At 36.4% G+C, this 10479-nt stretch overlaps 3 protein-coding genes across 4 annotated transcripts; all 3 read left to right on the top strand.

Annotated features, from left to right (window-relative positions):
• On the top strand, positions 598-2726 carry LOC104780904 (embryogenesis-associated protein EMB8-like). The gene is made up of 8 exons (XM_010505445.2): positions 598-1073; positions 1160-1288; positions 1396-1527; positions 1625-1767; positions 1851-1948; positions 2051-2145; positions 2237-2290; positions 2369-2726. Exons 1-8 carry the CDS (start codon positions 684-686, stop codon positions 2555-2557), a joined length of 1230 nt encoding a protein of 409 aa, XP_010503747.1. The 5' UTR covers positions 598-683; the 3' UTR covers positions 2558-2726.
• On the top strand, positions 4939-7314 carry LOC104780903 (BTB/POZ domain-containing protein At3g50780-like). The gene is made up of 2 exons (XM_010505444.2): positions 4939-6048; positions 6141-7314. The coding sequence occupies exons 1-2, from the start codon at positions 5407-5409 to the stop codon at positions 7071-7073; spliced, it is 1575 nt and encodes a 524-aa protein (XP_010503746.1). The 5' UTR covers positions 4939-5406; the 3' UTR covers positions 7074-7314.
• LOC104780901 (pre-mRNA-splicing factor cwf23-like) lies at positions 7445-9397 on the top strand. 2 transcript variants are annotated; one of them, XM_019244306.1, is made up of 3 exons: positions 7445-8444; positions 8543-8678; positions 8779-9397. In XM_019244306.1, exons 1-2 carry the CDS (start codon positions 7968-7970, stop codon positions 8618-8620), a joined length of 555 nt encoding a protein of 184 aa, XP_019099851.1. In that variant the 5' UTR covers positions 7445-7967; the 3' UTR covers positions 8621-8678; positions 8779-9397. The 2 variants fall into 2 exon arrangements, with proteins under 2 accessions (XP_019099851.1, XP_019099850.1); XM_019244305.1 differs by having other exon boundaries at positions 7445-8678.

The raw sequence follows: 10479 nt of genomic DNA, 5'->3' as shown, positions 1-10479 counted from the left end.
GCAGGATCCCGTTTACAATACTACTCTTATCTCTATTTATACTCTACATTGTTCTCATTCTTCTTTTAGCTCCTCACATGTGCCTCTCATGTGCTTATCAATTGCATCCTCTATGGCTTTTCTTGGTCAACTCTGCATAATGAATTGTTTTGCTACGTTAACGTTTTGTCTTCAAATAGTTATATATCAGTTGTTTGAACGACACCATTTTACAGCTTTTGCCAACAAAAAAAACAAGCAGATATCATAAAAACGATTATTTCGATTGCAAAAACAGTTTTTAAATGTAAATGGTACATCCAAAGTCCAAACTTTAATTTTCAACTGCATCCAAAACATTTTGAATGCAACTTTCTTCTTATCTGAACCGACCTCTTTAATAGATGAACAAACAAAATCTGGAGGAAAAACAAACAAACAACTTCTATTTGTAATCTTAATGGGCCGGCCTGGTAATGTATACTACAGATAAGAGAGTGGGCATTGAAAGGGGCCGCTGGCCAGGGTGAAAATAATAAAATCGTATAAACAAAGGGTCTATATTCGTTGAGTAAATTAACCAAGGACTTTAATTGAAAATTAGTTTAAATTTCCACGACCACATAAATATTGCTTTGCGTTTTGTCAGTTGCGCGCAAAATAGCCCCAATCCTATTACCCAAAACGACGTCGTGGTGAAGCAAATGGCGAGAATCGCCTTTGCCACATCATCGCCGCCGATTACTACAGTTCGTGTTCTCCGCCGTCGTTTCTCTGTTTTCGCCTCCGTGAATCCGAAACTCCCGGAAATGTCCCGCACTTACCACCACAGCTCTCTCGAAGTTATAGGCGGAGGAAGCGAACGTTTCTTGCCGGCGTTAAAGGACTCGCTCGTCAAACCGTTCAATGCGTTTCCTCTAACCGGGTTTAACCGCCACGTGGAGACAATCTACGCAGCTTTCTACCGCTCTGTTCCTTCCGTCAGACTCCGCCGTGAGTGTCTCCGTACTAAAGACGACGGCTCTGTTGCTTTAGATTGGGTCGCCGGCGATGATGGTTACCTTGCTCCTGAATCTCCGATTCTAATTTTGTTGGTAACACTCTCGAAATCGATTTTGATTAGCATAGAGTAAGTGTGAATTGAGTGAAAAAAATCAAAACTTTTTTGAAAATTGTGTAGCCAGGTTTAACAGGAGGGAGCCAAGATTCGTATGTTAGACATATGTTGTTACGAGCACGAAGTAAAAAATGGCGTTGTGTTGTGTTTAATAGCCGTGGTTGTGGAGATAGTCCTGTTACTACTCCTCAGGTTTGATCTCTAGATTCATAAGGTAGCTTCCTTTGATGACTGTTGAGTCTCAGTTAGCTTCATTTGGAAGTTGGTAGACTGAAGTGTTATGATACTGATAAATGCAGTTCTACTCGGCTTCGTTTTTAGGAGACATTTGTGAAGTGATTGCTCATGTTGGAGATAAATTCCCAAAAGCTAATTTGTATGCTGCAGGATGGTCTCTTGGAGGCAACATTCTTGTTAACTATTTGGGTCAGGTTAGTTATAGCTAGCCTAAACTCATGAGTTTGGAATCCATGTATGTAAGTTTATAACTAAGTTCTTATCATATTGGTTTTGTTGGTGTTGTTGCAGGAATCTCATAACTGTCCTCTCTCTGGTGCTGTTTCGTTGTGCAATCCTTTTGATTTGGTTATCGCAGATGAAGATTTCCATAAGGGTTTCAACAATGTTTATGATAAGGCCCTGTCGAGATCTCTTCGTAGAATATTTAGCAAGTAATTGTTCGTTTGCCTTCGCCATCTTTTCTTCTTGCCAGTTAGTTAGTTATTGTCACATATTAGTTCATCTGTCTCTGCAGACATTCTCTGCTTTTTGAAGACATAGGTGGTGAATTTAACATTCCCTTGGCTGCAAATGCTGAGACGGTTAGGGACTTCGATGAAGGCATAACCCGGGGTTAGTTTCGTGTACAACTACTTATGTCTTTTCCTTGATACTTTGATGAGATGAGGGCATTACAGAGCTACAAATCATTTGTTTTCTTTTGTCATGTAACAGTCTCATTCGGTTTCAAATCAGTGGATGAGTACTATTCCAAGTCGAGCAGCTCCAAAGTTATAAAACATGTCCGTATACCCTTGCTTTGCATTCAGGTGAATCCCTGAACTATGAGTGATGAAAACATAAGCTTAGAATCTGTGTTTTTCTTCATATGTTAATTTGGTTATATGATATGAAATGCAGGCAGCAAATGATCCGATCGCTCCTGAGAGAGGTATCCCTCGCGATGACATCAAGGTAAGAGATGAATGATCATTCATTCACGTGAAAATGATTGGAATGATTTTGGCTCTATCTAACAGCTAAAGGTGTCAGGCAAACCCAAACTGCATGTTGATTGTAACACCAAGAGGAGGGCACTTGGGGTGGGTGGCAGGTGAAGAAGCTCCAAATGGGGCTCCTTGGACTGACCCAGTGGTTATGCAGTTTCTGCAATTTGTAGAGAGTCGTGAAACCATTGACGGGGAGAGATCTTTCGAGGATGTTCAGCAGATCCAAGTCTAATTCTGTTTCTCCATTTTTCACTTGGAGTGGTATGCTTTACTTGTACACTGTTGTTGTGAACAATAATTATAAACATGAAAAGAATCTAGTAGTACATTTCTCCTGAATCACAATGAATTCGTATTATGTACATGAAAAGAATAATTATAGCCATAGGTGGTTGTGAACATATAAGATATCAAGTCTTAACCACAACGACTTTGCATTAGTACATTTCTTAAACCATTTGATAGGATAGGATCATCGCTGCATGATCGTTGTTTACTTGACTACATGATGTAGTTCATTGGTTTACCGTTTACAGCTCCCAGAGTCCCAGGGGGCAAACAAATCCAAAACGTGCTTTAAGCTTTCGAGCTTGGGGATAGAATTTGGTTACTGGTCACTTTTTTGTTCATAGAAACTGAGCATTAAAAATGAAAAGTAGCCTCGCAGTTTTGGGATACTTCGAGAGAAAACAAAATATTATGAAAAGAATTAATATACCAACATATTTTTGGTTAATTGACCCAATGTTTTTAAACCCGACCCGGAACTCAAACCGGACAACCTTCCGGGTCACTAGGTCATCGGATCGACTGGGTCCAACCGCGGATTAATAATTTACTGAATTTTAATATATCATACATATATATATATATATATATATATGTTATATACATTGCTTTTATAAATATTCTAACAATAATTTCCATTTCTTATTATATTTAATATATATTTTTGAACAATAGTTATAAATTTTTATTCTTTATCATTTTCTAAAAAGAGAGAAATGTACATATGAACAATACTTTTAAATCGTGACAGAACAAAAAAGAAAATCTTTAACAAAAAAAAAACAGAAAATAGTTTTGTCCCACATCGAAGAAGTATAGAAGAAAAGATACATTACCTTCTTTATATAACATAACCTCTACGTACATTGACTTAATTTGTTAAGATTTAAGAATTAAATGGTGGTTTTGACCCGGACCGCTAGTTTAACCATACAGTTAGTCGGTTTTAGCTGGTTTTAGCTGGTTTTAGCCAGGTTTTCCCGGTTTCAACTGAGTTTTTTGATAGCCGAGTTTTAGGTATAACCCGGATCGGGATACCTTCCGGTTCACGGTTAAACCGGTTCAACCGGCCGGTCCAGTCCGGGTTTCAAAACATTAGTTAATTCAGCTTTAGCTTCATTATTGTTCATGTGGGAAATTATTTATTAATTTCGTTGCAATAATAAGAAAATTTTAAAAAGAAGTGGAACAACACATGGTATCAACTATCACGAGTCCTTATTCTTTTTTGGACTTCTTTTTTTTTTCGTGGGTCTAGCTTCCAGCAAATGCCATCAAATTCCTTGTCATATATTTCCATTTTTTTCATCATATGAAATATTACATAAACAGAACTATCATTCCTTTTTCCAGTATAGTATAATAGTATTCTCTTTTTTCCTGAACTTGTTTTTAGTTTAGCTTCAAGTCTCTTAAGTAAAATGACACTTAGAACGTGCCATTCGTATAACAATCTTTAAATGTTTTTTTTCTCTAACCTTAAGTTGTACTCCTATATTGTATAAGCATATATAACTTCAGCAATTTTTTTTTCATATGTATACATAAAATAAAATAAATGGAGTTAAGTAAACTAATACGAGTAAATTATAAATTTTAATTATATCCACCTCTCAGTACGTACTAGTACTCTACGTGCTACTAGTTTTGTTCAACCATAAAGCTAGTAGTAGTCTAGATCATAGTATGACAATAAACTAATATAACTACCCAACCAACCCCCTAAATTTATGGAGCTCACAATCTAAATAAATACTAAATAATTAATATTTGTACGACTAAACACCAATTATGGAATATCTTATATTCTCTGATTAAGATAGTATGAGTTTTTTTTTTTAACCTGTATTTTGAAGAAGAAGAAAAAAACACAGCTCTAGCCTATATGTTCCACTACTAATCAAATAACATATTGGAATTAATCTACTAATAACCAAAATTATAATCCAAATTATAAGCATATTCATGGGCATGTGCATTGATTATTGTAAAACACAAATCTCTCAAGAAAGTGATGGTTTGTTTTATAAGCCATCCATCCATCATCAAAGAATCTCAAGATTTTTTTTTTTTAACAAAAGAAAGAAACTTGTCCCCACATGAACATAAACAACACAAAACATACAACCACTTTAACATTTCAAAAATTCTGATTAGTCTCTCATTTACTCATATAGTATTTTAAAATTTCAAAACAGCAATAACGATGTCATAGAGAGATGGAGAAGATAGCGTGGCTGTCTGGTCACTGAGAAATAAATTAATGTTTTTATAGAATATTTTTGATCAACAAGAAAGGCCCACAAATACATGTAATCATCATAATCATGCGAATGGAGAGAGAGTGAGTGAGATGAGAGGAGACAAAGGTAAAGTGAAGATAAAGGAATCGTAGAGGAGACAAAGCACAATTGATGCATCTCTTTCTCTTCCTTTCTTGCTCTTTTTATTGTTTTGGCTTTATTCACTACTCACTCTCTTCTTCTTCTTCTTCAATAGTCCAATGTCTCTTTTATGATATTTATGCTAAAGCTTGCTTCTTTTGATTCTTTGAAACACCATTATTACCTCTTCAATCATTCATTCTACTACACAGCTGTTTTTGATTCAATCTTTTTTACAAATTTAGGGTTTTCTTTTGTGTGTTTTTCCCCCAAATTTCTATAATTGACTCTCTCACTTCTTCTCTCTGTATCTTAGCTTTCTGGGGTCAGTTCTTTAATGGTGTGTGAAAGGTGAAAGCTTTAAGCTTTTGTGTTTATATCTCTATCTCTCTTTGTGTGTGTATTAGCAATGGCTGAGATCAAGATTGCAAAAGTAGAACAAGGGCAAACGAAGATTAGGAGTGTTCCTGTAGCTGTAACTCCTGAAGGTTTCTGGTGTTGTCCTTCTCCTGTTGCGTTTCAAAAGACTCTCAAGTCTCACCACTCTCTCACCAAACACAACAAACAGTCTTCTCCTCCTCCTCCTCCTCCATCTCAACTTCCTAAACCCGAGAAGAAACCGTCCTCGTCCACCATTAGATCCGTCATCGCCTCCGATGAGATTCATCAGAATTCGGCTAATTCCGATACCGTTCATAGTATTGCTGTTCCGGCGACGGTTCAAGAGAGACCACCGAGGCAAAAGGTTGAGACTTTACCGAGGAAAGTTGCGATTGAGTTTGGTGAACCTGGAAGTAGTGATGCTAAAGTGATTTTAGTAGGGAAGCAAGGCTTTTGTGTGAAGCTGAGTGTTCATAAGAAAGTTTTGGTTGATCATAGTAGTTTCTTTGCTAAGAAACTAGCTGAGAAAGATTCGGTTTTTGCTTGTCTTGAGATTGAGAGCTGTGAAGATGCTGAGATTTACGTTGAGACCATTGGGCTTATGTATTGTAAAGATATGAAGCAACGCCTTATGAAACAGAATGTAAGCAGAGTTCTTCGTGTCCTCAAGGTATATTGCAGCTTAATCCCTCTCTTAGATTTGGTAACTTTTAGAGCTTTAGGGGAATGAATGTCTAAGGACTTAGTTTTGTTATATTGCAGGTAGCAGAACTTCTTGGTTTTAGTTCATGTATTCAGTCTTGTTTAGATTACTTAGAAGCTGTGCCGTGGGTTGGGGAAGAAGAAGAGGAGAAAGTTATCTCATCGATTCTTAGATTAAAAACTGAAGGAGTTGGTGTCACTCCTGTTCTGAAAAGAGTTGCTTGTAATGCTGTGGATCCACCAAAAGAGACGCTCTCTCGCATCATTGAGCTTGTTTTAAGAAGCAAAGAGGAAAAAAGTCGACGTGAGATGAAATCTATTGTCCTGAAGCTTCTTAGAGAACAGAATGGAGCCAATGTAGCTGATAACTTCAACGAAACAATCTATTCCTCTTGCCAAAACTGCTTAGACTCGGTTTTGTCTCTGTTTAGACAAGCTTGTGAAGGAGAAAAACCTGAGACTGATACTAAACAGATAGCGGTAGAAGCGGATAACCTCACTTGGCTGCTTGATGTATTAGTGGAAAGACAAGCTGCAGAGGAGTTCTCAGTCATATGGGGAAATCAGAAGGAGCTCGCTTTGTTACATGAGAAGCTTCCTTTAATGTCTCGTTACCATATAAGCCGTGTGACATCTCGGCTCTTCATAGGGATTGGGAGAGGAGAATTGTTGCCTTCAAAAGACACTAGGCTTTTGCTGTTGACCACATGGTTGCAACCTCTGTTCATAGACTATAACTGGCTTCAACATGGTTGTAGATCGTTTGATGGTAAGCTAGTTGAGGAAGGAATTGGTCGGACTATACTGACATTGCCGTTGGAAGATCAGCAGAGCATTTTGCTGTCGTGGCTTGGGAGTTTTCTAAACGGAGGAGATGGATGTCCGAATCTTCAAAGAGCTTTTGAAGTTTGGTGGAGACGATCTTTCATTAGACCTTACTCAGATCGTCAAGCTAATGGTTCTTGTCATACAGATTCAACTTCAAAAGAGTGACTATATAAAAAAAGCTGAGTAATCTTTGTTAATTGTACAGTAGTACTGCGTAATGTAGCTATTGGTTTGCTGATCTTGGTTTCGAGTTTGGTTTTTGCTTGGTTTAGATCGTATCATGGAGAGACAATGTCTTTTACTGGTCGATCTTTTTCTTGATGTATTGTAATTTTCAGTTTTCATAATGATGGATGTATATTTCTGATTTGATTTTTATACAATTTTTAAATGTTTTTGGTTTGAAGTTTGAACTTTGAAATTGAAACGATTGATGTATACCATAACTTGAGAAAGAAGAATTAGTTTTTACATCGTTATCAAGAAAAAAGATGAGGTTTAAACCAAAAACATTAAAACTAGTCTAAGCTGCAAACTTACCTCTGATGTTGGAAAACAACTTGTTGATCTTGTAGGTAACAGATTGACGACGATCTGGTTTGCGTAGCTCTCAAGATATATCCGACGACTTCGTTTGTATTCAATGGTTTCTTCAGAAGAGAAGCACAATGAGTGAGAAGACCCGGACCCTAGTTCCTTCGAACCTGCCGATATAGTTTTCGGGTTTTCATCATCATCCCACGCAGTTGAGAAAACTAAGTTCGATAATGTTCTCTCCATTCTCTTATGTTCTATCTAAGTATTCTCAAAAATTTCAATGTAAGAAGAGATTATGGATCAATTCGTTATGTATGTAATTGATGTATATATATATATATATATATAGTTAGAGTCGGCTATTTTAGTATATCTCTTAATATGATTAGGATTTGTAAATAATTATAAAGATATTTACATTTATTTTATCTTTCATCAAGGAAAAAGGATTTGTAAATACGTATATAATTTAACAAAAACCAAAAAACGAAACAAGTTTCAATCTTTTTTGGTTTAGATAATATGTGTGACTTTGTGGATCACTACGCAGTTCTAGGGTTACCTCCTTATGGAGAAGATGGTGATGGTGTGAAGATCGGTAAGGAACAGATTCGAAAAGCGTATTTGGGTAAGGCATTGAAATTACATCCTGATAAAAACCCTGATGATCCTAACAACGCTCACGAGGAATTTCGTAAGCTCAAGAATTCTTATGATATTCTCATAGATCCCAAATCTAAAGAATTGTTTGATAATCTTCTCAGGGCCAAGTTCGAGAGGCAAAAACATAAGAGAAAGTCTCGTGAAGATGAGGAATTTTGGAACAACATTCCGGAAGAAAAAGAAAAGGAACAAAAACCTAAGAGAAGAACTCAAGGGGATCCCGAGTTTTGGAAGAAGGTTCTAGAAGAAGAAGATGAAGAAGAAGAAACACATCAACCATCTGCCTCGGATGAGTCTGATCATGAGAAGGAAACGCTTCGAAATCTTTATAAGAAGGTAAAGGAGATACGTATAGCACACGCAAAGAAACGTGAGAGTCTTGGAAGATTTGTTAATAATATACCAAAGGCTAAACCTAGACATTTATTTCGTAGAAAATTTTCAATGGATGGGTTCGTGCCATACGAAGCCAGAGTGTTACGTCGAGTAAAGGAGGCCGCCGAGAATCATAAATGATCTTCTTTCTCACAACCGGGATTAGTCTGATAATTTGTTAGTCTTTTTGTTTTGGTAATTACTGATCTTTCTCATCAAAATATTTTTTTATTTTGTCGGATTATTTATTAATTTGATCTTGATCTTTTTCTTTACATGTCACTCGTTGCTATAGGTTGCTTTGGTTAATTAGAAGAAAGGGAAAAAAAAAAAAAGCGATTTGGATTACACACCAAACGCTTGCTCAGGAAAACGTACAGATTTTAAACACAAAAGTAATGTGAAACGAGGTGATTTTAACCGTGTTTTCAACCAAAATACCCGTTCTTTTATTCATGTTTTCGTGTGAATAATAAGACAAGATATCAGTTTCACCGCATCGGCTTCCGTTACTAAGATCAGGATCAGTCGCTACTCGGAAGTCAGCCGACCAACGACACCAAGCAAGAGCAGATTCAATACCAAAAGTTGTTTGTTTCATCAATTTATCTCTTCTTGATTCTTCTTCTTTTACATTTTTCCAGTATCCATCAGAACCAAAAAGGTCGGCTTCGGTCCGGGTGGCATTCGAGAAAGAAAACCGGAAAGAAACAGAGCAGCAGCAAACTAGCAAGAGCAAACGACTACTCAAGGCGTTGCTTAGCCGACGCAAAACCAAGAAAGACGACACTCTCTACTCTACAGTTTCTTGGACGAATACTGATATGCCAATATCGGTTCATCTGTGGAAGCGCTTTACTAAACCGGAAAATTGTGAATTACAGTTTTCTTTTTATACACTACAAAATATAGAGTTTTTGAATTACTAAGAGGTTCCGGACCTAAGCTCGTACATCTCCTCATGCCAGGGACCAGAACATTTTATAAGGTTCTCTCCCAAGCGTCGTTCCTCGAACCGGCCGACCTCTTGGACGAATATATGTTGTTGTTGCGGTAATATATATTTGGATACAAACTAACGTCGCACATAAGAAAATTAGAAAATAAGTTTCTAATATATATGTCAAGTCCAATTCCAATTACAATATGAGGTTTTTTGGGAAGGAGCCTAATAAAAAATTCGTGAGGGCTGGACCACTTGGATCCATAACGGACAATATCATACTAATAAGGGAGTTGGCTTGGGCTTGGAAAGCCTAACTATTGGTATCAGAGCCTAGCTCGAAAAGTGGACTTAGGGGATTGGGTGGTGGGCTTTGTATTCGGTGTGGAAGGATCTCTCAAAAAAATGACATGATTAAGGATGCCTCAAGAATACTTTAGGAATGAAAGGGTATAGGAGTCTAGGTACCTGGGTTTAGCTGAAGGATAGACCATAAGATCGTAGTACTTGGGCTTGGACAATATAAACCGAATTTCAATTTAGTATTGTGAATGCAATTTTTTCAATTTTAAAATTTCAAAACCAACCAAACACAAAAATTAAATTGTGGTTATTTCCAGTTCAGCTGGACTTTCCCTCCCCAAACTAAGCCGATAAATAGTACAATTAATAAATAATAATTTTAAAAATAAGAAAATATTTTAATTTTTTACATTAAATTTGTTTGTATTACCACATACTTTTAAAATATATATATTTAAAATTATATAAAAATGTTTATGTATTTGGGCTAGGCCTTTAAGATCCACATTTTAACGGGCATAATATTTAGTGTTCATGCCCGCTTGACACCCAACTAATATACCCTAAACCATATGGTGATGATCAAACTAGAGCCAAAGTGGTCTTTACCATAATTTTTATTGTACATTTAAATTTTATTTTTATTACACCAAAGGTCCATATACATATATATATATATATTAATATTATTATTATTATTATTTTCATAGGTTTGACATTGATTATACATAGATTTTCTAGCAAATGCAT

This window comes from Camelina sativa, chromosome 4 (assembly GCF_000633955.1).
Source record: "Camelina sativa cultivar DH55 chromosome 4, Cs, whole genome shotgun sequence".
Lineage (NCBI taxonomy): Eukaryota > Viridiplantae > Streptophyta > Magnoliopsida > Brassicales > Brassicaceae > Camelina > Camelina sativa.
This window is presented reverse-complemented; position numbering and strand designations above follow the sequence as displayed.

What these genes read in the sequence shown, in the direction of transcription:
- LOC104780904 (XM_010505445.2), top strand. Translation starts at nt 684, where the DNA reads ATGGCGAGAATCGCCTTTGCCACATCATCGCCGCCGATTACTACAGTT. An exon ending in CTCCGATTCTAATTTTGTTG is followed by an intron (nt 1,074 to 1,159) that starts GTAACACTCTCG and finishes AAAATTGTGTAG; the next exon opens with CCAGGTTTAACAGGAGGGAG. An exon ending in CGATGAAGGCATAACCCGGG is followed by an intron (nt 1,949 to 2,050) that starts GTTAGTTTCGTG and finishes GTCATGTAACAG; the next exon opens with TCTCATTCGGTTTCAAATCA.
- LOC104780903 (XM_010505444.2), top strand. Translation starts at nt 5,407, where the DNA reads ATGGCTGAGATCAAGATTGCAAAAGTAGAACAAGGGCAAACGAAGATT. An exon ending in GAGTTCTTCGTGTCCTCAAG is followed by an intron (nt 6,049 to 6,140) that starts GTATATTGCAGC and finishes GTTATATTGCAG; the next exon opens with GTAGCAGAACTTCTTGGTTT.
- LOC104780901 (XM_019244305.1), top strand. Translation starts at nt 7,968, where the DNA reads ATGTGTGACTTTGTGGATCACTACGCAGTTCTAGGGTTACCTCCTTAT.